Source organism: Kryptolebias marmoratus, linkage group LG9 (assembly GCF_001649575.2).
Source record: "Kryptolebias marmoratus isolate JLee-2015 linkage group LG9, ASM164957v2, whole genome shotgun sequence".
NCBI classification, from domain to species: domain Eukaryota; kingdom Metazoa; phylum Chordata; class Actinopteri; order Cyprinodontiformes; family Rivulidae; genus Kryptolebias; species Kryptolebias marmoratus.
This window is the reverse complement of record NC_051438.1, coordinates 19214802-19241518: the sequence shown is the minus strand read 5'-3', so window position 1 is coordinate 19241518 and position 26717 is coordinate 19214802. Positions and strand designations below refer to the sequence as shown.

The 26717-nt window shown below is 40.2% G+C and overlaps 1 protein-coding gene across 2 annotated transcripts in view; it reads left to right on the top strand.

The window, feature by feature from the left end:
• The window catches only part of tsc22d3 (TSC22 domain family, member 3), a 35032-nt gene extending 8731 nt beyond the window's left edge, over positions 1–26301 (top strand). Inside the window, exons 1-3 of one of the 2 annotated variants that reach the window (XM_017434336.3) lie at positions 23486–23832; positions 24212–24263; positions 24669–26301. In XM_017434336.3, the coding sequence (XP_017289825.1) occupies positions 23708–23832; positions 24212–24263; positions 24669–24923 (432 nt within the window). In that variant the 5' untranslated portion in view covers positions 23486–23707 and the 3' untranslated portion in view covers positions 24924–26301. Of the gene's footprint in view, positions 1–23485; positions 23833–24211; positions 24264–24668 lie in introns of those variants that run through there. The other variant, XM_037977316.1, reaches the window with a different exon arrangement.
• The last annotated feature ends 416 nt before the right edge of the window (positions 26302–26717 follow it).

Genomic DNA, 26717 nt, shown 5'->3' with positions numbered 1-26717 from the left:
TCCTTGAATCCTTAAACAACCGTTTGTTTCGGAAAAGTTCAAATTGTCAAACGGCAAACTAAAGAAAAATAACTGGTGTAGTACTTCAAAAATAGAAAGTTGTGCCCCTCATCCATAAAAAATTCTTCCTTTTACCACTTGTCATGTTTGTGGAGCTCTGTTCTTCGTCATAATTTGCCTTTTTTCTTTATTCCCGTTTCCCTCCCTGTCCTTTGTCACACTCTCCAGCTCTCCATCTATGTTTCAGTTGTTGGGGTTATGTAAGTGTGCAGAAAGTAGATGCTGATGTGGTGTGTGTGTGTGCGTGTGTGTGTGTGTCTTTGTTTGGTTAAAGTGGCCATGGATTGTGCTCCCTGTCTTATCTTTCTGGACCATGACTGTGGCGCCTAATTAGATAATAAGGAGTCCTGTCAACACACAATCCTTTACACGCAGCACTGCACATTAGATTGAGTAACAGCAGCACAAACAGCAAACATAATCATAATTATACAATTTACATACACATTAGACGGAATTACAGCTTGTATAATGATTTGTAATATGGGATGGTGCTTCAGAATGCAGTTCATGCATGATTACTGCCATATGATGAATTCATTAGAAATTATCAATGTTATTATAATAAAAATAGTGTTTTCATCTGCAAGGGAATCCCACTTTTTCTTACTCTGCATCAGGAATGAGGATGATTGACCTTCTCACGTACTCTGAGCCAATTTAAAGAAAAGCTCAAGTGAAAATTAGTGGATCAATAGTGGAAACAAATTGCTTTTATTTGAGAAAGTTTATCCCTTCAGGAGATCCACGGGGAACAGATAATTATGCTGCTTTTATAGCGTTAAAAAATCCTTGTGAGTCTTCTGTAAATTTTAAAAAGAGGGTGAATGTGTTGATGTTTTGGATAAGATCTTTGTCTGAGAATGTCTTTTAAAAAAGACTTTATTCAAAATTATTTCTGGAGGTCGGTCCATCTGTTTTCCGTTGGATGTCTGTTTCATAATCCCAAGTTTTTTACCCCACACTGCATCAGTTTTTTCTCCCCCCTCTCTCTAACCACAGTAGCCAGCCACACAATGCACCCAGACGGTGCTTTTGTGGAGCAGGTCTGAGGCAGGCCTATCATTAGCCTATCTTATTTCCCCATTCACTTGCAGGTTGGGAACATGATGTACCTAGAATACGTATATACATACACACACACACACACACACACACACACACACTCACACAAACGGGAGAGAAAGAAAAGACTTAAATGGAGTCCTGCTAGAAAACACATCGAAAGTGGAGAAACTGCTTCTTTGTGTGAATGCTGAGTGCTGAATGAGTGCATTTGAAATCTGTTGAAGGATTTTTTAAAAGTTCAAACCAGAAACCAGAAAACCAGTATCTAACAGCAAAAATCCACAAAACTCTAGCTAAAAACTCGAACGAGCTAAAACTAGCAAAACAGTAGCTAAAAGTTAAGTAGAGCAAAACTGTACCTAAAGGCTAACATTGGCAACACCATAGCTAAAATGTACAGAAGAGACTATAAACAGGAAAACAACAGAGTCAGGTCAAAGGTTTCAGATATGTTTGCAGCTTTATTGAGTGTCTTTTTTGTTCGAGCTTGTATTCAAACATATTAAAACAGAGCTCTTGCCACATCCAGTTTCTGAGAAGTACCTCTTAAGACTCTGGGAAAAAAACAAATAAGAAATAAATAAACAGTCACTCCTGTGAAATTCTGTCTTCATGTTTTGCATTAAAGGGACCAAATGTTACAACATCAGGACCAATTAGGTGTTCTATTTTTGGAGTTTACTGAACATCTGCAGGCTGGTAACTGTGACTAAACATCTCTGTTGATAAACAGTTTTCAGAGATATAATTTAGGAGATGTCATGGAACGGCCAAAGTGGTAATGAGTTTGTTATTAAGAGGCGTAATGTAATTTAGTGTCAAAATAAGTTAGGAGATGCTCGCTTAAAAAAGCACAACTTTTCTGTTTTGGCAAGTTAAACAACATGACATCAAGTATTTCAAAGTGAACGTGAACGGAATTTATTTTGAAGTTTCTGAGCTCTGACGTGCCACTCCAACAACACCCACAGAACTTCTGGGAACTCTCAAGAATTACTGCCACATGCAGCGACATCATTAAACTGAGCTTTTGCACAACACTGAGAGAATGAAAAAAAGGAGTAAACAGCCTATAAACTTTATCCAGGTGTGAAGCTAAGAGCAAAACATGCAGGGCAACATCGTGTAGCCTCTGTGGTGCAATGCGTTTGTTTTATCAGATCCATTCAAATTCCTTCTCTTCATCGAGATGTGTTTTTTCTTTTCTGTGAAGGTAAAAGCAGAACTTGGCAGCCTGCGAATGTCATTTAAATGACATTCTGGATTAAATTTACTGAGTGCACGATCTTTAGTGAAAAACAGCCCCGACTTTAATGTAATGAATATGATTTCCTGTTTTTTTGCCGGTGTCTCCAAATTTCCCAAATCTCTCATGCATACTCCAGGTGTTTTTGCAGTACTCAAAAAGCTCTTTTATAGAGAGACAGAGAGAAAAAAAAACATACAAATTAAAGGCCTAGCATACATATTGCCTGCTGCCTTTCAACAAAAACCATCTTGTACTGTGCAGGGACTATGGAATTGATGTTATGAGTGAGATGTGTTAGAACTCAGAGGATGTATTGAGAAAAATTCTCAGCCACCAACACGTCAAATTTTAGCCTAATCTTTGTAACACTGACTGAGTTACAGACATTTTTGTGTTTGCTAAGGTCGATTAGCTGTGGCAACCATCTTGTTGCCTCTAAATGTAAATGAGTTACATTTACATAGTTTCAATGATTACTTTCTGGGAACCTCATTAACATCTGTCCAGTGGTTCATGAGGTACTTTGCTAACAAACAGATGGGGTTGACACCAACAGTCGATGCCAAATCAAAAATATCCCGCAATGTGTCGTGCTCCGACTATGTGTTGGAGTTGGCGATGATGCTAAGCTGCTATCACACCAAATATATATATATAGCTATAGCCATTTTTGTGTTTCCTAAGATCAGTAGGCTGTGGGGGCAATCTTGAATTGAGTTGACTCCAAAAGCTCATCAGTTGTAGATGTACATCCAATGTTTACTTTCAGAGAGTTTTATCTACACTCTACCTATTTGTTCATGAGACAGACGAATGAACTCACACCAAAGACAGGCAATTCAGGAAACCCCCTGAAGTATTTTTTGCTTTTCTAAGAAGACAATGATTGTACAGTCAGTCAACGGTAATGACACAATCAGACTGATGTTATCAGCTTTTTATGACCCACAGCTGCGTCTCCTAAATTCAAATCAGTTCTTCTCACCTCTCCTTGACTGGAGGAAATGGATGGAGGACTAGTTTGGGCTGATGTGCAATGTTCTGTCTGAGTCTGTTTTCCTCGCTCAGGTTGCCTTTCTGGCATACAGGGCGCTGTGGGAAGGCAAAGGAGTAAAAATGGGCCAAGTTTCAGTCAGGCTGTCTGTGATTGTTTTTGGCTGTTCCAAATTCAAAGAAGACACAGATGGAGGCAGAGGCCAACTCAAATAAGTGAAACTAACAAGATGCGTCCTGTCTGCCTTTGCATTGTTGCGTAGAAAAGAAGCTTTCGCCACAACACACAGCAGTTTAGACTGGTTGTATCTGACAGGACACTGTACTCCTCCCATCTCATCTGCCATCACGCCATTATCAGAGGCAATTAGAACCGACGACAATAAATGACCCCCCCCCGCATTCTTTCCGAAATGGTGTCATGGAAATGAATGACTCAGAGTCATCGTGACATTTTTCATGCCGTGTTGTTTACACAATCTGGGATTAGGCGAAACAAACGTTCTTTGGAAACCGACGCATCTCTTCTGGAGCAGAGATCTGTCCGAAGCAGCAAGATCAGTGATTATTTCTCCTTCACACATCTCCTCTTATGTGGACACACAGCTTCCATGCAGGCAGCCACCCACATCCCTGACACGAGTGTTTCAGGGGGGCTTCAATGCACACAAAGACCTATTTATTACCAGGCTGAATACGAGGTGTCACGTAACAGGAAGCGTAGCCTCTAAGGGAACGAGAAAGGGTAATTTAGGTTACACTTAAGGTTGCAACCTTTCATTACCTCCAGCAAACACTGTCCAAGTTGTTTAAGGCCAAGGTCTTTTTCTTGTGACAGGAGAAGTGTGTCTTCTGTTGTGGAACAACTTAAGCCAAACAGGAAGAGAAGCATCAACGCCCACTTTTCACCGCAACTCTATGTTCAGCAAAGGTCATTCTAAACATCACAAGTGAACCGATTTTTAGTAGCTCATATCAAAGCAATAGCTCAGATCTTCTGATGTGGGATTTTGTGGAAAGGTTACGAGCAATTATATTTTGTTGATAGCTGTTTGAACAACCTCTATTTGTAAAAATAAAATTTAATTCTGATCATATTGATGAGCATTCTCATAGATAAACAATAAACAAACAAGAATGAAAAATGCTTTCACAACTTAAGAGTTGGACTTCTGCAAACTGTTGTTACATTTATAAATGCATTCAATGACATAAACTCAGCAGGAACAGAAATGAGTTAAAATGAATTTTTATTCAAAATTTATAAACTTTATGCTGTTATAATATGATATTCCTGCAAGAAGGCTACAACAGAAGTGCTGCAGTTAGCTACTGCTGCCTCACTTTACAAATACACTGTGTAAATAACCTTGGAAATCAAAACTGAAGGCCTTTTAAAGTTTATAAAACAGAAATCATAGATAACACAAATATTTAATACTGGGATTTTAAGACTGCAGCCATTTATTTTGGTGTTAGTCTCACTTAGACTAGCTGTTAGCTCATCAATCTGCCAGATTTAAACCCTATTTCTCTAAACTGAGGTTGATCAAAGAGCTACCTACAACAGGTAAGATATTAACTGTTCATAACCCCTTCCACAGAACCCTAACTTCAGAACTGTTGTTTCAAAAGGGTTTGAAAGAATAGAAAAACAGCAAAAACCTTCGTCAGGAACTAATTTAGGTCTAAGAAAGCACCAACAGAAATGGTTTTCATCCTTAAAATTGGAGCAACTTTGTTTCCCTGTCATTTTTCTCATGCAGCTAAAGTCACTCACATTTACAAAACTTCTACAGTAAATCCTAATCATCTGCTGCAGAAGGCTTTCCCCTCCATATCCTCCACTGTTTCCATCAGTCAGTTTTCCACACACTCAAAATGGCCTGACCTTTCAGTGTACTCTGATTTATCATCCTCGGGCTTGTTTAACTTCATCTGAGCGTTGCTGTTCTTTAAGCTCCACTCACACAGGTCAGGGTGTGGGAGGAAACAGTACACACAGGACTTCGCCTTTTATGCTAAGCGTTGATAAAACATCTGAAATATTCAAATTTGCAGAGAAGAAAGCAGCTGTTGCATCTCTTTTTGCAAAAAGTAACTTTAACGTTTGGCAGATGAAATCAACTGTTGAGCTGAAAGACAAGAAAGACATTTATTATTAAAGCAAATTTAAACTTTCTGCTTTGAAAGCAGTTTCCTTAAATATAAAGCTAAAAGTTGGTCATCAATTTAATTCACCACATGAATCAGATTGACACTGAATACATTTAATAAAAGAACTGATCAGTTGTAGTATTATCAGAATCACTTGTCTAATATTATAAATATTATCTTCACGTCCTGTAAGTTAATTTCATAATGCAGCTGATTGTTGTAAACAAAATGTAAATAAAAAGTATTACAATACAACATTTTTTAATGGGTTTTTGACATCACATGAAGTAAATAACAAAAAATTGTGAGAAAAGTCTCACTGACTCACATCCAGTTTACAATCACTGCTTGAGTGAGGAGATTAGGACGACCCACAGATAAATGTTCTGACCCTCCAACCGTGAATGATCTGTAGGTGCACTTTAATGGCTAAGTGCTACCGAGGCTGTCCTATTCTCACCAGGGGTTACATAACAAACAGGCAGAAAACAAAGTGAAGCTGTGGCAAAACAACTTTCCCATAGTACTTTTTTTAGTGACTATTTTACAAGACGTGGTTAGACAAGTGGTTTTGAATGAACTTATTGAAATTCGTTCTGTTAGTCTTCTTGGTGTGTGTTTTTTGCTCATAGGTCCACTTTCTGTCCTCTTGAGGGAACAGGAAAAAAAAACACTCCACGTTAAAAGTCTTTCTTTTTTAAAATTCTATGCCAGCAGTTAAGGAATATACATTTAAAAGAAAACAACAGACACCTGAAAGACAATCCAGACACCTCCAGTAATCCAAATTCTAATGAATTCTCTAGAAGGAGATACTCAGACAAGGCAGTACTTGTCCTGTGGGTGTTTTTCTTGCAACAATAGCTAAGTCTTTTCACTAAGAAAATAAGTAGCTCTAAGAACCTCTCTTGGGGCAACACCTTTTGAGAGATCTTTTTATTTTCCTCTCACGTTAGCATCTTAACTTGCATTTACATTTTACCGAAATAGATTGAAACAGATCTAGCGGCACAGACTAGGTAGTCACTGGGGAGAGAGGATTTTGAACCACTGTGATTGGGTCTTTTAGGAATCTTTGCGTTAAGACAGTAGTTCAGGTCTTTTGAAGCAGCGATCTGTGGAATGGTTATGAACAGTAAATATTTTACCTGTTGTAGAAATATTTTGAACAGCCTCCATTAAGAGAAGCAGAGTTTAATTTTGACATGATTGATTAGCTAATGGTTAGTCTAAGTGGTGCAAAGGTCAAAGTAGACTCCATTAAAAAAAATCACAATGGTTTAGGCTAACACAGTTTCATAATCCTTTACATTGCCGTCAATTTTGCATTCCATGATGATTTATATAGAAATCAATACTTATTTTTAAGAACAAATAGTGACAGCAACAGCTAGTTAGAGCACTTCACATGGAGTTTGGGGGCTTCTGCCAGGAATATTCCATTATTTTTGTCAAAATAAATTTGTACTGCAAAACTGACAGAGTTGTTAATGATTTTAAAGTAGCTTTTGCATTTATCACTGTAAAATTTTTTAATATTGGCGTTGTTTGATGATGGCAGTCATTTTACTCACCAATAAATAAACACAGTCTCTCTAAACTGCAGTTGTGTAAAAGAGCTGTCTACAACAGGTAAGATACTAGCTATATATGAGCATGTCACAGAACCCCCATTTCAAAATATAAACACTTTCCTGAGTAAACAGTTGTAAATTTTGAAAAGATTCTGCACCGGCATGATGACATTCTTCTTTTCAAATGTTCTCCTCAGAGAGTCAAATAAATAGCATCCTGGTTATCCCACTCATTTGTTTCACAGCTGCTCCTGTTAAGCCTCGATTTGTGTTTTCTGCAGTGTCTTGGGTCATTATGGGAAGGGTAATTGTACAATTTCTTGGCCTGCAGGGAGGCTTTAGAGTGTGGGACCTGTTTCCACAAACACGTCGGGACATCCAGTGGGACAGATTAAAGACTTAGATTCCTCTTATCACCTTGATCCCTTCATAAGAGGCTAACAAGTTTTGCAGATGTCTGCGCCGTTGCTCCACGACATCACACAGAGCAAACACTAGGTTGTATAATTTTACAAACACAGCTACTGTATTGTCGTCAGTAGTATTATGTATGAAGTTGGTATCAAATAACCTCCTTTCCTTCTCACAAAGAGCTAATTTTATAACAGACCCGGATGGATGTCATAAGAATGTGTCTTGCAGTATTTTCCAAACCCACTAGATCAGGTCACATGCTTTTTGCTGACTGTGCAAACTCCCTGCAAAAAAAATCTCTGTATATATTTGTTATTTCAAGACTTTTCTCATTCCTTTTGTTTTGTTAACAAACCAGCATGACCCCCACTCGGCCCCTCCACCTTGTACCTCTAGGTAGCCGTGTTTTTTGATGGTTTACCTAAAGAACTGGGAGTACAGCCAAAAGCTCCTATCAGAGGAAACAGCGCCAAACAACAGCTGTGAAAGCCCTCACCTCCCTCCCTTCCTCCCACTTTCCTCTCCTTTTCTCTTCCTCATTTTTGCATCTTCCTGTTTTGGTGTTTGTTCCCTTCAGAGTTTGATAGAAAAGCGCCGGGCTGTCCTCAGCTGGCGGACAAATGGGATCTGGTGACATGAACTCTGACGGAAGGTGATACAACAGGTCGCTCTGTTTGGCTGTCTGCGCCGCACTTCTTCTTGTTCCTCTGGAAATGCGAGACAACTGAAATTAAAGCAGCATGAGGAAATAAACATGTATGGTTGTATGCTGTCGCTACACAATTACATGGTGTTTTTGTGGGCAAATACAGGAAATATCTGCTCAAAGTGGATGTGAGAAAATGCGCATATCTTGCAGCACTTTCCTGCATTGGGTGTGTTTACAAAGACTTCTACTGACTTTTATGAAGTTTCAAAATGCATACCCCCCCCCACCTTTTATGTCAGCATGCAAAGATCATCTCATAAGGCAAAATGATTATTTAATTATAGCTGTTTTGGTCAAACCTTGTCAATAATGTTTTGTGTGATATCATGCAATATGGCAAGATATTATCTGTTAGTTCTCTGAGTATATGTTGAGAATAACTCTCAACCACTAACACATCGAACTTTAGCTCAAAATCAGTAAACTTAGTTATAAGTTATAACTTTTTTTGTGTTGGCTAAGGTTGATTAGCTGCAACAGCCATCTTGAATAGAGGTGACTCCAAAAGTTAACCAGTTCTAGATGTACAATTAATGATTACTTTTTGACAGTTTCATTAAAAATCTGTCTGTTGGTTCATGACATATTTTGCTAACAGACAAACAAATACGCACAGAAGCAAAAACACTATTGCCCTTCTGCCTTCTGTGGTTGGGGATATAATCCTATAAATCTACAAGTTTCTACATGCTTTTAGCAAAAAAAACTAAATAAATAAAAAAATGGATCCTTTTCTCACTTTCTAACTATAGGACAGCAGGGCATGACCGGGCAGCATCATTTGCGTGTTCACCTTTATCCAGGAACACAGCTCGACACGGTACACTTGCAGAGCAAACACAAATATCCAAGTTCATTGTCCACGAGGCAGGCGCTGATTCACCGTAACCCCTCCCAGCTTGTGTTCACACTGCTTTACAGTTACATAAAAAACATAGTCTGACAAGCTAAAGTCCTCTCAGGGTGCACAAGCAACACCTGTGCCAAAAATACTTGCAGGTGTGTGCAGGGTAACAATTAGGGAAACGACCAGACAGGTCAGAGACAGGATAATTATCTCGAGACAAAGACACAGGGTTAAGCTCTCCCGAAGCGTGCCAGTCAGACTTTACAGTTACCGCATCCAAACAGTGTGAACAGAGCGGACTAAAGATGGAGGTGAGAAAGATGAGAGGAGGAGTGAGACAGGCCTAACAAAAGGAGCAGGACATCGAGGACAGCAGGACTAATGACTGTGCACAAGGTGGCAGGCAAGACACAGAAGTTGCACAACTAAACGGGCCAGTCGGAGCAAGTTAAAATAAAACAATTAAAGATAATAGGAACAATTATAAAACATATTTGTCTGGTGAAAGACATTTAAAACTATAAGACTCGCATTATTTTGAGATTAGTTTGTTTTGTGGAAGCTGGCAGATACTTTGCAGGCGTTGCATTCTCCTCCTCTCTTTGTGGCCAGACTGTAATTACAGTCTTTAACAGGAAAGATTAACTCGAGTATTAAAGATGACAATCAGTCATATAATTTAAAAGAAATGGTGAGTATATGCATGGGCTTGTTTAAGAGTGTGGGTGTGTGTGTGGTTACATAAATTAGGAATTATCTCAGGAGCCTGTGAAATACATGATTTTGTTTCACTTCTGCAAAATGTAACACAGTTCCTCAAAAAAACTAACTGACCCTGGTTACCTTTAGTCCATGAATTACAATATGAAAAAAACAGAAACAAAACATATTTTGGTAAATTATCAGCATCAGATCTTCACACCCAATAAATAAGCTGTGTGATCACACAATTAGGAGTTTATTTTATTTTCTCCTGTTTGTTGTATAATTTGAATTTTGATACAAATGTTGCTTTGTGGATAGAGCTGTAGATATTCTGTAAAATTTTAGGCTAAAAATAATAATAACAAAGGAAAAGTTCAGATATTTTAAACTAGGGTTTCGTGAAAAGATTAGGAGCAAAAAATGTTTAATTCTGGCTTGATTAACTAGCTAATGGCTTGCAGACTTAACACCTTTGTGGATTGCTGTCAAAGCTGTGGGAACAGGTTTTCAGAAAACATGGATGAATGTCTAAGCACCAAACCCTTATATGAAAATTATAATCCAAAATATATACATAATAAAGTCTCAATTGCTGCCATTTTAAAATAACTTCAGTCTTAAAGAGTTTACAGTGGTTCATGCAAATGCTACTTTATAAACTTTGACATTGCTGTCAGTTTTGCACTAAACTATGGCAGAAATGTTATGATTTTCCAACTGGAAGTGCACCAGGCCATCAGAAGTCATTCAGCTTGCTGCCGCTGCCACTGTTTTTGCTGGCAAATAACCATAAAATGATATGAACAGCTGTGTCATGTGAAAATGGTAATGAGATAAACGTCTATAAATTGTGTTCTCATGAACTGCTGTAAAATGTTCGAGTTGTTTTAAGACAGAAAAATCCAGTTTTGTCAGACTAAATGAGATTTCTCTGAACTGAAAGCGATCAAAGGGCTGCGTGCAACAGGTAAGATAAAAAATTGTTCCTAACTTTTACGTAAACAAACTTGCTTCGAAAGATCTGAACTATTCCTTTAAGATATAACTGTCAGCCTCTCTCTAACATGCTGCCTCATATCTGTTTAATTTTGTGCAGCACAGTCACAAAGCTTTTACTGGCACATTTCTCTTGCAGCATATTCTAGTGTTATTGTAGAGCCGAAGCCAAGAACAGTCCTGGATCAGTATGTCTTTTTGGAATGCACAATAAGAGTTTGACTTTATTGACCTTTTTTAAAAAAATTTTTTAAAAAGATCTTTGTTGATTTCCACATTCGTATCCTCTGTGCTGCAAAGAAAATTCTAATTTTTCCAGCAAGCAGTAGCATTTCTTGTCAGCTCCAAGTGTTCTTCAGTCGCCCTGCTGTGTCAGCAGAAGTCGGAGACACTGACGCCGGTGGTGGGAAAACTTGCACATCAAGGTTTGATCTGTGTGAAGTTAGCCTAAGCGTGACGATAAAGTGACAGCTTGCTGGCGTCCAAACACTGCTGATGTGGACAAATCCGCTCATTTTCAAAACAATAAAAACCTTCTGTGCACATTTCCACGATTTTTAGATCTGATAAGAAATTTGACGTCAGACACAGCTTTTACTGCAGCAGATTTGAACTCTTACCCCCACCATCTGATTGTTCCTCTTCACAACTGTTAAGATTTTTAGCTTCGATTGACATTAAGGAATAACATTTCCAGAACTCGTTTTGCTTGATCCTTTACTCCAAGTGTTGTTGAACTTTATATCTCCAAGGACATTTCTTTCTAAAGTGGATTCACTTCAGGGTGAAAAGAGCTCTGTCTCGGGATGCGTGCCAATTTAGCAAAGATCCTTATTTCAGTGTCTGAAGAATGTCAAGCACTGCAGGAAGAAGTGGAGAGAGAGAGAAACCGAGCCTGTAGATGAACAGAAGTTGTGAGTGAGCTGTGACACGTCTCGGAGCTGCACAGCATCTTTGTCCTCCCGCACGTTTGTGGGTATCTCTTGTTGGCCTCTGCGCCTGGATGCACACCTTCACTTGCACTGGACCGTGACTGATCAGTGTACCTTCACGTAGCGTGCGTGCAGAACAGATACAGGCGTGTTCCCTGGTTTCATAAGTGCACTTTGTACCCCGTGTGTACAGGGTGAAGCAAAACCAATTTAGTCTACATTGTTTACCTGAACCTACAGCGAGTGGCAGAGAAATGCAGGTTCACTTCCCCCTATGCACCTCTGAAACCTGTAAAATGACACTGATAAATATCTTGTCCTGTGTGCGCTGAGGGATATCCAGCCAAGATCTTGCACTGAGATCTTTGTATGAAGAAGGAACAGAGTTTGTAGTTGTTTCGATCAAGCAGTTTTGAGAAATGTGTTAGCGCTCAGAGCACGTGTTGTGAATGATGCTCAGCTTCTACCGCATCACAATTTAGCTCAATATGTTTAGCAATGAATGAATGAGACTTTGCATTTTTGTGTTGGATAATTTTCACTAGCTGTGACATCCATTTTTAACTGAACAGACACTAAAAGTCAATCATTTGTGGAGGTACATCAAATGATAATTTTGTACGAGTTTTGTTAAAATTGGTCCTCTGGTTCATGAGATATTTTGCAGACACACACCAACAAAAACATATTTTTGCCTTTGCCTTTAGCAGTGAGTGATAATAAATAAAATGGTGCAAGCAACAACTAGTGTCCAAACGCCATGTCACATTCAGCTGCTATTGTTCCTCACAAAGCCACAAGCTTAAAAGGAATCGGACGCAGGAAACCGAAACTGTCCACATTTACTTTGTCACAGTGACTCTCGCAGTTTAACACAAAGTGAAAACAAAACTAAAGCAACATGTTGGAATATTTAAGTAGTATTTAGACTCATTGTGGCTGTTGCTGCAACTCAAAAAGAACAAGAAAAAAACAAAACAAAAACCACCCTCCGAAAAAAATCACTGTCCGCGCCTGTACGGCTCAACAAGCCTGTCTGATTACATTTATGTCTTTTCCTGCTCGACCTTTTGACTGTTTGGATCTAAAGTGTCATCACCTCATCGTTTTATCTGAGCCTGGGTCTCACTCTGTCATCCCCTGCAGCTATGAGTCAAGATCACAGCTGTCAGACTGCAAAGCTTGAAATAACCAGCATCACGTTCTGGCTTCTAAAGAAAATGCTGTGACAGTGGTCATTTGAAATTAACTTTTTCAGATCACCCCTTAGCTTTATTGCTTAAGCAAACTCTATTCAAAGCAGATGAGACAATGACGCGTCACAATGAGCTTTTAAAAAGAAGCAAATCACAGCAACACAACAGGAAAAAACAAATAATACTTGGACCTCATTTGGTTCTTTATCTGGACTTTGCTGCTTGTTTAAAAGTCAGAGTGGAAATTCTCACCTTTGTCACATTCTGAAACTGTGCTCTAATTTTACAGGAGGCTTCAGTCATACACGGTATGCTGAGCATAGCTGAACTGTACACGTCTGGTACCAAGAACAACACAGATTAACAGCAGAAAGGACAACTAATTGATTCTTAGTTAATCAGTAGCTATGACTGCTCTGCCACAGTTGAGTCAGACTTAAATAAACTGTCTGCAAACTGTCTGCCTTAATACTAAAAAAAAAATGACAGATGAATTTTTGTTTTATAACAGAACTGATAATAACTATATTTGCACTTGGAAAATGTATCCTCCAAGAATCTATTTTACTGAGCCCAATACTCTATTTCACAGTTTTCAAGAAAGCTGCACCAAGATTTAATCGTCCTATGTTTCGTGAAGTTTAGTTTTGCAGACGCTTTTCAAACAAACAGTAACGACATTCATATGCATTTGAACACTTTATGTTGGCACAAAAATGAAAAGTAGGGCAGGTGTAAGAACAAACCTTAAAGGATAGAATTTGGAGGCAATTGATACTGTGATGTCGGCAACACAACATTAAATAATTTTACTAAATATGATCAAATTCCTGGCAGGTTAACACAATGTAGATAAAAAAAAAATCTAAGATATCTTCAAGCATTAAATAAAACAAAGCAAAAACATATTTTAGGCTTTCTGCTGAGGATTAATTCATCCTTAATTCAATAATTCCCTATTTCACTGGCCTGAAAGATTTAGAAACATTACACGGTTGGGTGATATCTTAGAGAAGCCATTGTAATTTTGGGTCAGTCTGACCCGAAGGACGCGGGAGAGTTAAATTCCTGCACATCTGGCTCCGTCCTCGTGTGTCTCAGGCCATGCCAGCGGGGGGACTCTCACCATGTGGACAAGCTGAGGAAATATTGTTCACATTATGTCCTTTCAGGCCTCAGCTCTTCTCTCTGTGTGCATGTGATTCACACTGTACCTCTGGCTCACTTACGCCGGTGCTTTTTAAATCTCTCGGGTTGAATGGGTCTAATGTAGCCTGAAAGGGAGAGTTATACGAGTTGGCGAATAAGCGTGACGTTCCCATAGCGCGACTTTTTTAGCGACACTGGGTTATATCGGGTTCCCCTCTGACTGAAAGTAAAAGAAGCTTTTCTTCAAAGACTTGCTTCAATAAAGCTTCATGGATAAATGTATGGATGTTTGCACATGTGAGCTCAGCTTAGTTTGATCCTTTGCTTTAGTGTTTTGCTACAAGTTGAAACACAAATAAGAAGTATGATTCCCAAAAAGAGCATAAAAGAGAAAAGGTCGTCGTCAGCATGTTTGTTCCTGTTTCAGACTCAGGTTAAGCCTTTCCCCGTCTCATTGTTTTAAGCAGACTTTTCATTAAATGCAAAACAAAACAATTCCACTTAAAAAGTCTGAGATGTGTAATTTGCACACGAGTTCAGATCCTTCACCGTGTCATTCACTGCTGAGCTCCAGGGCAGCTTCCTTCAATCATTAGTCTCCACAATGTCACTGCTACTTGATACCTTTATCTGATGGGACTCGCTGAACATGATTAAGAAAGCTGTCTATATAAACTCTGTCACCTGATGGAGTGTGTCAGTAAAACCCAAGCCATGACTTTCAGAGAGGTTGCTGTACACTTGTTATAGAGGACTGTGTGCAGGCATAAATCCAACAGAAACGTCATGAACCACAGGAACGTCCAATGTGTTCGACCGGAAAATGTTTGGAAAAAATAAGATAGTTACCAGATACAACTGCCATACCAAACTAAGTGAAGCAGGATGAGGGGCCGTGATCAGACAGATCATTCATCAAAGTCATGAGATTAGGAATATTTTTGTAAACATATGAAATCATTTCAAAACCATCATTACCGCACTCCACCAATCAGGCTTTAATTATAGAGTCGCGTAATCGGAGTAAAACACTTCAACCGGCTGCTGGAAATTTGCATTTGCTCAGAATCCTCCGATGTGATGGAAAAAAAACCATCCTTTTGAAAACGAGTCTCCATTGCTTGTATGTTCGGTTCATATTTCAGTCAAAGATATTACCAATATCTAAAGAACATTTCTGCCTTTGAAGGCGTTAAATGATCTCATCTAAAGAACATACTGTACACCTCGGCCTGGTTTTATACTGGAAGTATAATTCATCTGCTCACATTCAGTAGATGAACTGTGTGGCATTCTGTCATGTTTGCTTTGATTCACAGCTCTGAGTGTTTGGTGTGGTTGGAGTCATTCCTGTGGTCGTGTTGGAGGTGAATAACAGACTTTGTGTGGCTTGTAGAGATCAGTGGAAGGCAGCAGAATGAAAATTTCCCCAGGCTAATATGAGTAATAACCAAACAGAACTGGTTACTGCTGGTGATGACTTGTAGACCTTGGGCGTGTCCAAAAAAAATAAAAAAGATAATAATAATCATGTCATTAGTATTTTAGGTTGCTTAAAAACAGTTATGAAGTTTTGGGAACCCTTGTAGAAGTTCACAGTGTTGTGAAACTAATAACAATTGGCCAATGAGTAAAAACTTAGGTTTCTATATGTGCCTATTGCTCATTTGTGTTAAACCTTTAGTGCACTTCTCTTCACAATGACCTCCAATGACTTGTTGCAAACTATCCATGGGAACCTAGTCACTGCTTTGCTGTCATCTCGCAGGTGACAAATAATTAGCTTCAGCGCTCAGCTGAGGAGCCTGCTGGAGATTGTGGGAACGACTCGGTGTTTGGATGACACTGACAGCGAGCGCTAGCAGGGTGCCTGTCATCCAGTTAAATCCAGACCGTGCTGACAAAGCTGAACGCACATGAGAAGTGCTCTGCACGTACACAAGTGCACGGCCGAGTCCGCGCATCGCCGTACACACTGGGAAAACCAAAACCCAAGCTCCGTTGTTGCTCCAGTTGTTGGACACTTGGGTCACACAGCTGCGGGCTCAGTCAGATGTCGAGCTGGGAAAAAGTGGGAAGGTGAAACGATACAGAAATGATAAAAAAAAAAAAAAGAATCTCCAAACATGGAGAAAATGTTTTAGAAAAGAAATACTGTATAGTAGAGCCTACTTAAAAAAAATGCTGTGTTAATGCTGAGTGCTGGAAATTGTGGAAAAAGCTAAAACTGAATTGTTTAAGCTAAAAGAAGCAGAACATAAGGTAACAGCTAACAGAAGCAAAATGCTAGCTGAAAGATAAAAGTAGCACAACAGTAGCTAAAAGATAAAAGTAGCAAAATGCTAACTAAAAGACAAAATTAGCAAGAGGCAAGCTAAAGGTAGCAAGGCAAGTTAAAACCTAGAGTAGCTAAAAATATTAAAGGAAGTGTCAAAGGGCAAAACAAAACTGCTACAGCTAGTAGCTGCTGGTGGTTTTTGTGCTTGCAAAGCTAAATAACCATGTAATACAAAACTAACAGCATTATAAAGAGCTATGAAATCTTTGAGACTGTAGTTGTTTTAAGATGCCAGTAATCATTGTTAACAGAGTCACAAATAATACTTTCTTTTTATTAGAAATATATACTTCCTATTGCTTGAGTCTGAACCTCAGTTTGGTCGTGTTTCTGTGCACCTTTCAGAGCAGCTGGGAAAGAAACAGCTGTTCCAGCAGCTCTGTTATAAAACTCACTGTTAAACTGTGATTCATGACGAGTTAAAAGGCTTACACACGGCTAATGACAAAGGTCATTGCTATTTAACTCTGCGCGCCCAGCTGAGTTGCAACCTTTGACTTTTGCTAAAGCCTCCGTGGAGCAATTACAGATGGCTTACCTGCTCCTGAACTACTCTGATTTTAATCATGTCGCTTTCAGGGTGATTGGTATTGTGTGTGTAGGTGTGCTCATGTGCTCATGTGTACACATTCTCACTGAAGTACAATTTCCACATCGAAAAGCCTTTTTTTTTTTTTATCTGTTTTTCTCACAAAACAAAAAACGGTGGTTTGCTGTGTGGAAGATTTCTGCTTTTTAAAGAAATCACCAGTTTTAGATAGTTTTCTATTTTACCATGACAGCAAATAAGCCAATGATCTCTCGACTCCTCTTCTTCTTCCCCTCATCCTGACTCTTCCTGCACAGATTTAACATCGCAGGATTTGATATGATTGTCTGTCCTGTCAGTCACTCCCAATGTTTACCTGAGCTTGTGTCAGCACAGACGTCACCGGCCACGCAGGTGAGCTCATAGTCTGAAGATGTGCAATTAGAGCACAAACAAAACAACAGCAGGCACAATATGGCTGCTTTTCAAAAAGGCTTTGTTGATGTTATTTTGTTATTAAACCAAAGATGAAGATGTTGCATGACATCATTTTGGTTCATGTTGTAGAAAAAAAAAAAAAAGGCGGACAAAGAAACAAAAGAGAGCCATCTTTGTAAGTGGCGACTACGATGCTGTCTATTTCTTCTGCAGATGTGCACAGACCCATATGGAAGCATGCTCTCCCAGCCAAAAAACCCGAAACAAAACAAAAAAAAACTGAATAATGTTTGGGATTACTGATTGCTTAAGACTGAACTGAGTGAACTTGAAATTGCACCATCACAAATAAAATAAAATAAACCCTGTGTTGACATACAGGCAGTGCGATGAAGCTCCTACCCCCAGTGATTTCATAAAACTATTAATCTAGATCTCTTTAATAACATGTTTGTTTGTTTTTTAACATTATAGCATATGCTTAATGTTCAGATTCCTGTGTTGTGTCCTGTAAGGCCCTGACAGACATGTGCAAAGCTCCTCACAGAATCCAGAAACAGGTTTCACGCTGCATGACAGTCTGGATCCAGTGTTAAGTGTCCTAACATTCCACCTGTCAACACGCGGGATTAAACTGAGAAAGAGACCCGAGATGTTTATGCAGAACTGTCAGACTGGAACGAGGTGAGCAATTTGTCAAGTCAGGAGTGGCTCAATGATGCTGTTAGGCCTTTCGCAGCGGCAAAAGTTCTCCAAACCAATAGATCCCTGCAGACAAAGGAGGATTAATGCAGGTGACAAACACCGAATTTTGGGAGAGCTTTTAACACCACACACATAGAAGGAAGTGTTACATAAGAAACAATGGGGCCAATTTATCTGCTTCAGCTTGCTTTGGCCCAATAACCCAACAGGTGCTTTTATTACCACAGATAAAATAAAAAAACCTAACATTCCTTGAAAGGATGCAAGTTGTCCAGTCATGCCAAGGTTTTAGACTTAGACCGTTTTATGTTGAGAAATGATGAAGTTGTAGCCTCTTTTGTCAAGGCTTGAAAATAATCTTATGCGCACTCATGCAGTATTGAAGATATCACGCTCAGAGAAGGTCGTGTCTCAGCTACTACCAAATCAAATTTTAGCTTAATATCAGTATATATGACTGTGTTACAGATATTTTTTGTGTTATCTGTGTTAGACATCTTGAATTGAACTGACTTCAAAAGTTATTGAGTTGTGGATGTAAATTCAATGATTACTTTCAGAAAGTTTTATTAAAATACATCTAGTGGTTCATGAGATATGTTGCTAACAGACAAACAAGATTGACTTTAACAGTTAATTCAAAATTTTTAAGCAAAAATCTTGCAAAATGACTAGCAGTTGGAGTATGTGTTGTGAATAATGCTCAGCTACAACCACACTAATGTTTAGCACAACACATGTAAAATTGACCAAGTTATAGGTATTTTTGTGGTTTTTAAAATTAGTTGGATAAAGTGGCCATCTTCAGTATGATTGGCTCCGAAAGGTAATCAGTCATAGAGGTCCATCTAATGAATATTTCCTGAAATTTCCCTGTAGTTCTTGAGATATTTTGCTAACAGATAGACAGACACAACACATTTGGATGAAAACAGCTGTTTTCTGCTGGTGCAGTTTGAGAACGTTATTCAACTTTGTCTGCCTGAAACAAACTCTCCAGCATTGCAAATATGTAAAAGATGGAATTAGTTCAGAAAACTGTCTTTTTTTCAGTCTGACTACTCGGCCTTTGTTTTCCTCTGGACTGGAGTCACGTCACTGAAGTGTCAGTCTGAGCATGGCACTCACAGCTATGGCTGGTGCTGAATAGCCTCTTTGTGCGCCAAGGACACATTTGTTGAGAACAAACTCGCTGCTCGAACAGCAGCTTCAGTTGGGCCATCGAGATGGGACAGTCTCATACGTGTCCCACTGGAGTGGCCTTCTCAGGAGGAGCCCGGCCGTCCTCTCCCAGGACGGTGCCCGCTCTCCATGTGGCCGAACCCACTCAGAGATTCTGCTACTACCATCAGCACTTTCCTTTCAGCTTTCCCGAGAGAGTGGTGAGCTACTCGCCCCCTTACTCCCCGAGTCTCTTCAAGAGGCCAGATCGCCGGTAAGTGTGGGGGCAGCAGAGGATCGAGAGGAAATTCGTCTTCATGGTGGCATGTCAGAGACAAATGTGCACTTCAGAGGAATATTGGAAGGAGAGGAGTGGGGAAGGATGTCAATTGTTGAGCAATGTTGAGCTTTGGATGCAGATTTTCTTAAATAAAATGACTAGACAGAGTTGACTCAAACGGAAAGAATTAGTTACAAAGTAATAAAGCTGAACTTGGGCAAAAAGTTGAGTCAGAACAGATAAAAAAACCTGTTCTCAACAGTTGTACTGTAAGTCATTAGTTGCCAGAGCAACTGATGTTCAGTCTTTTGACAAAAGCCCTTGACTCGTGATGAATTCAGAAAACTGTCGTGCACAGTTTGCTGTTGTGCATGCAGCAGTGGCAACAAAAGACAGTCCTGTCGCATTTCTTAACACGTACAGCAAAGTCTGCACAATATATAAAAATAAAAGGAATATCACATGAAGTCAGTGGTCAGGAATTGTTCGCCTATTAAATTTATTTAAACATCTGATGAGGAAGGCCATGAGCCCTCTCGTTATTAGTTGCCCTGGCGACTGCAGGAGACATGATTATGACTGCCTCTGGGCGTTCTGGTGGAGGTTGTTTAGTATTCAGCCCTGTTGCCCACATGGGCCACTTCCTTCAGATAGCCTCTGGCTGCAACCCATGGCAGGGATGTCAGGCCACACTCCCACAGGCAATGCATCACAAATTCTGAGGAAATAGAGCAAAAAAACCATCTCTTTTTTTTTACTACGAGCTTGAAACAGCGCAGTTGTTTGTGTTAATCGCTGTAATGACGAACTTTGTGTATAAACCTCCGAAATGTTGCTCCTAGCAAATAGTTAAACAGTTTTTTAGTATACGACTCCTTTTCGAGCGGTTACTGCAGACAAACAGCATTATATAACAAGTCTGGCTCTTGTGTGAGGGACATCTGATGGGAACTGCAGCCCATTGCCTGGCTGCAGAGTGACTCACTGAATTTGGCACATTTCAAATGTGAACAGGCACCCAGAGTTCTTCTGAAACTCGAGCCCCTCTAACGGACAAGTCAATATAAGAGTGGCATAAACTGTTTAGAAACACACTGCTGTAAAGCTTAAGGAAACTGTTTATGGGAATCCTGAGTCAAGAAGAACAGGGAAGGCAGAAGGCTTTGTTTATGTAATTGTCATTTTGCTCGTTATTGCTGCATCGTGCATGCGCACAGCTTAGGTACTGTATGTTCCCTGGTGTCTGAAGTTTCTGCGTGTGTCTCTCAGCTTGGCTTAAGGCATTCAGAGTGACTCCCGTCTCCAGGAGGAGAACTGCCTCAGCAGGGAATGCTAATTCACCTGCCTCTCATTGCTATAACAGGGCTCGACATTAGACCTGGCAGTTACACCGCCGTCCCGCAAAATGTGAAATGACAGGCGCTGTGGGCCCGAAACACGCAGTCAGTGCCCCTTAGTATTACGAAGCAACAGTGTTAGGGCTAACAAACATTATTACACTTAACTGGTATTGTTGGGTTCGTATAGAAGTTAAATTCCTAGCTTTCCTTTTTAAACTAAGATTATCTCATGATGAGAAACGACAGAACGGTAGCTGTTTTGGTCAAATCTTGTAAAATTATTTACATAACTATCTGTTATCTGTTATTCCTTGAAGTATGTGAATGACTTTCAGCTACTACTAGGCCGAGTTTTAGCTCAATATCTGTAAAAATGATTGAATTAGGGTCATTTTTGCACTGGCTATGACTGATTAGCTGTGATGGCCATCTTGAACTAAGGTGACTTCAAAAGTTAATTAGTTATAGATGCACATCCAATGATTGCTTTCGGAAAGTTTCATTCAAATCCAGCCACGGTTTTATGAGACATTTTGCTAAGGGTACAGACAAATTAACACAGACAGGCTGGCAGAACATCATCACTTCAGGCAGTTTTTCAGAGCTCTCGGAGTTAAGGGTTTGAGTCACAAGTTCAATGCACTCTTAAAGAAAATTTGCCTTTGGAGCAATACAGCATGCATCGATGAAGAGCAAACAAAACATTTGTGGTGTTTACAGGCACCACTATAGATTGATTTTAAAATAACTGTATTAAAATTGATCTGACACGGCCGCACTGAATACAAATGAACCAGAATGGGAAGCACTCAGAGTTGGATGTAAGACGCACTCCGAGGAAACTTTTCCATAACAGTTATTGACAAGCTGGCAATGTTCTGCTAACTGGTGTGTTGCAAGAAAATGTCTTATCCAGAGGCATTTTAAAAAAAAAAAAGTAACCGACTTATCATTGCAATTAATCATTAAATTACACCAACAACACAGAACAGAAAGTGACAGCTGAGAAGTGTTGAGCAATAACAATAACGGTGTTAAATGGTAATAGCGCAAAAACACAGGTGCCAATTCCTTGAGGAGATGAAACTCGGTTTGGGGAAAAAAGGGGAATACTGACGTTAGAAGTGCATCAGACGTTATCAGCATCAGATTGTCTACAGTCAGTTTGCTACACGTCACAGGAGACTGAGCGCAGTTGCTTCACACGTTCAAAATGCCACCTGAAGTGCAAGAGGTCAGACTAGGACTTTAGTTCCCGGAGCCAAACTGATGCAGCTCAGTGAGTGGATATTGATTATTTGTGTAACTATGGGAGTGCAGGTTAAACATAAAACAAACACACGTATATCCATCCAGCCATCCATTTTCCTTACCTGCTTTTTCCTTTTCGGGTCAAGGGGGGGCTGGTGCCTATACTGTGGCGAGGGGAGGGGTACGCTTTGGACAGTTAATGCACAATTTATGTTACGCTGAAATGGACAACACAGGACGCCAGAAAGAACTCCACGAGGATTAAAATAACTCCAAAGGTTTAGTGCGTAAACACGACACGACTGAAGCAACATGGAGGTATTCTAGACGTGCAGAACAAGGTGGAATTTAAGGAAAGGCTTAATGGAAAATCCCATGCACAAAAATGTTCATAAACACAACACAACTTTGTTTCTATGGGAACTGTAGTCTACATTTTCACCGCTAGAGGGAACTGCAGTTCAGACATCAAATGAAAGGAAATCTACTTGACTATAGGGTGGAAAAATACACAAATGCATTATGTGTGCACGTGGAGCGCACTGATAAACAATTAGGTCTCGGGGACAGAATGTTTTTGTCTTTGAAGTGGACCCCAAGTTATCAAGGACTAATGCACTTTGTAGGTCAACAACACATGTTACGGTGGCAGTTGGTAGTTTGATAAAACTTTTATTTCTCTTAACCATATATATGAGTTCTGTAAAAAGAACAATCTGAGTAAAATCTAACGGTACACGTTATCAAATCGAGTTTTTTTTTCCTCTCTAGCAGGAGCGTCTTGTTTACGCACTCTAGATGCGGTTTTGTGAAGTTCATCTTGTTTTGTTCTGTTTTGTTCTGATGCTGCGTTCACGTGCTCTTTATGAAACGTTGTATTTGAAGGAATGGTTGAAGTGCAACTTGTGCCCTTTTGGGTTTTATAATAATAAATCATAGTATACAAAGAGCAGACGAAGTAGCACAATTTATTTCTAAGTATAAACAAAGGATCGTAAATTTATGTGCATTTTATGCTGCTGCGACCTGTGAGGAATTTCAAAGTTCTCAATTTTGTTTACATTTTGAACTTTGAACATTCATTTTGAAAAGAAAAATCGATTAAAAAAACAATATTTCAACAAAGAGGGCGTCATAAATCAGTCACGTGATTGACAGTTGGGGACACAGTGTGCTTTTCTGTTTTTAAACGGATTATGTAAAAACTGAAAGGGGGTGTATTCATCAGTATCAAAAAACGTCGTTCAATAATATCGTTTTTTGCTACGAGCACTGGAAGGCACCCCGAGTCCTTTCCCTTCGCCCCGCCCCCTCCCAGCTCGTTTGACTAATGACATGCGCGCGTCATGTGACGTCAGCAGGCAGTCTTACAAATACAGGCCGGTGGCAGAAAATAGCAGCAGACAGTCGCTTGAAAAAGCCAGCGAAGCTTAGCATTACCGACACAGCACTGCGCTCAGGCGTGAAAAGGGGAAAATTAAAAAAAAAAAAAAAAACAAGTCAGTGCATCGCTACTACTAGTAGTAGGAACAAACCGAACTCTGGACCTTCACCTCGGTGACCAACCAGTCGCAAACGTGGCGAGAAATATAATCCGAACGAGTGTGGTACTCAACATGAGCACGGAGATGTTCGCCAAGACGCCGATGGAGGTAGCCGTCTATCAGCTGCACAACTTCTCCATCTCGTTCTTCTCCTCGCTGCTCGGAGGAGACGTCGTGTCGGTCAAACTCGACAACAGGTAATTTGGCGTTGCACTTTGTGGCCGATAATGACGTTTCTGAACGTTTGGGACGTTTCAAGTTACGTTCCCTCGCGCTTGTTTGTAACGCTAATCGTGTTCGGTTCCCAACGCTGGCTGCTCAGCTGTTGTTTATTTGAACTTTGAACGACAACCTGCTCCACTAGCCTGCACCAGTAGTGACATTTATTATGTTAGTTACACTTTATTTTAATTTCGCACACAAACTGCATGCAGCTTATTGGGGGGAAAAAACATTTGTACAACTTTACTTTCTGTTATGGTAACTTTCTGTTTCGCTGTCTCAGAGCAGCGAGTTCAGACAGCAGCAGGATGTGAACTGTTGATTTATGACGTCTTTTCTGCTTTCTTTTTGCAGTGCCTCTGGTGCTAGCGTTGTGGCCATTGACAACAAGATTGAACAGGCAATGGTAAGCTGAGACAAACACCTGAAAGGCTGCTCAGTACTACAGGCTCGTGTAAAAGTGACTGACCATAACATGTCAACACACTACTGACATTCACATTAGATGGGTTTGTTTATTACAAACAACAAACTTCTAGACTGGAGCTAACACGGCTTCAGCCACAGACTTCCCCAAAACTAATTCTCTATGAATGGACACAGTGGAACTTGCTCTAAGAGAGCAGCACAGACATCTGAAAGTAAAAAGCAAGCTCATGAGACTGCAGAACAAAAATGTTTTGGTATGAATCAAGCAAACTTCACTAAGTTTTGCAGCCTGCGCATTAATAGAGATAATGTAATTAAGAGGCTCTTGTCATCAGTCTGTCCTAATTTTAAAATTAACCCATCTTTCCCTTTTTCGTGACAGGATCTTGTCAAGAACCACCTGATGTATGCGGTGCGCGAGGAGGTGGAGATCCTCAAAGAGCAGATCAAGGAACTAGCTGAGAAGAACAACCAGCTGGAGAGGGAGAACTACCTGCTCAAGAACCTGGCCAGTCCGGAACAGATGGAGAAGTTCCAGTCCCGTATCCCGGCAGACGTGCTGTCGCCCCTGGACAATCAGAACGTCTCCGATCAGCAGCAGCAGACCTGTAACCACAGCGCTGGATCTGCTGTATAAGTGGCTCTGCCTTGGGGCGGGCAGAGCCACGGTCTCTTTCCAGTAATGGACCTCGATTTGAACGTATGCGTCACTAAATCTCCGCCACCGAAGACCCCTTCGACAACGAAGGAGAAGCGTCGGGGCTGTAAACGATTGATGGGACACAAACGAACTGTCGTCACTGAGCAGCACAGACCAGAACTAGAGACACTCTGACTGGTGCCGCATCAGGCCCCATCCTGTGATACCGTCCAGCTCTTTGTTGTAGTCTTCTCTTTGTAGGCACAGGTGTTAAGAATAGAGATGGCAGGCTAGATCCAGATGAGTGCTTGCTTCCAGACAGAGGGTGGGTTTCCTCCCACCCTGGCCAAGAACTCTTCCAACAAACACCCTTCACTCTGCGGAGGTGGGGGTGAGGAGGTGTTGATTGGGCTCGCCCTGCGGACCTGGACACTGCAAGGATTTGCTTCCTCGCGATCCAGAGGAGATCCGTCGGTCCTCCGAGTCTCAACGAGAACAGCCCCCGTCATGTGGATTTGTCCCATCTCAAAATACAAGTTCAAAGGACTCTAAGCCGCACATTTCAAACTTTTTCCTGTACCTACACTGTATTGCTAACGTGTTCATGTACATTCAAGTCTAACAAGGAAAAAAATCACCAGGATAAACAACAGAGGCGGAGGTCAATACAGTCAACTCTGATAGAGCTGAAGTAAACTAATTGTTCTGTAACGATTCACAAAAGTGTAGTGTTGTTTGCAGTCGGGGGCTTGCTGCTTATGGGGGACGTTAATTCTGTTTTTGTTTATAGTTTTGAACAAAAATCAGTTTGTACAGTAGGAGCAGTGTACATGGGGGGGGTTTAAGAAGTTGCTTTTGTAACATGTAGGGCCATGCCTACTCATGCTGCTCGTCTAACTCTCAGAAAAACTACAGTGTCCACGCAGTCGAAACATCTCAAGGTAGACGCGTGCTCTGCAAGCTGCAGGCGCGCTCTTTGAGTATTAGCAGTGTCACCCGCTGTCTGGTCTTTCCTTCCCTGATCAGATGGCAACTCTTGGGGTGAAACAAACAAGACAACAACGGCATGACGACAGTGCCTGTAAGTAGGAGAGGATCACATTTCTACAATGACTTTGCCTGGTGATGCTTTTTTTAGCTACCAAAGACTTTTTTTTTCTTCTTTTTTTTTATACGTCAGCAGAAGCTGAGCGAACCAGGACCATGTGTAAAAACTGCACAGGGAGAACTCTTGCTTGTAGCTAGTGCTAAATGTTGTGTTTTGTAAAGATATTGGTGTCATTGCTGTAAAGCATCCTCCAAACTGTTGTACACTATGGTGTTTTTGGATACAACTGCACATTTGCAATAAACCTTGTGTTTACATAATACATTACAATGTTGGCTTTTGCTCCTTTATTGCTGCAATGTCACAATGATGTTGTACATTATTGGACACTCCTGGCAAGTTAAATTCATCCAGCCTTCTAATCCACTTATTAGTAGATGTAAACTAGTCTCCAGAATTGTTTACGGATTGTTGCTTCAGGGTATTTCTATGATTTTTGAATAAGACTTGAGAACTTAGAGTAAACAACCAAAAGTTGCCTTTCAAAGTTTTAATCAAGCTGTCTGGGTGTTCAAAAGTTCTGTCTGATACATGGAATGTGATGCAAAACGTTGTTAGCCACAGGAGCTGCTGCTGCAGAAAAAGAAACGAGAGTCGTTTTCTCAGACTTGAAGGCAAATTTTATATCCTTACTCATTGTTCTTACTCATTTTGGAGTATTAAGCGTTTTCCCTTTCCACCGA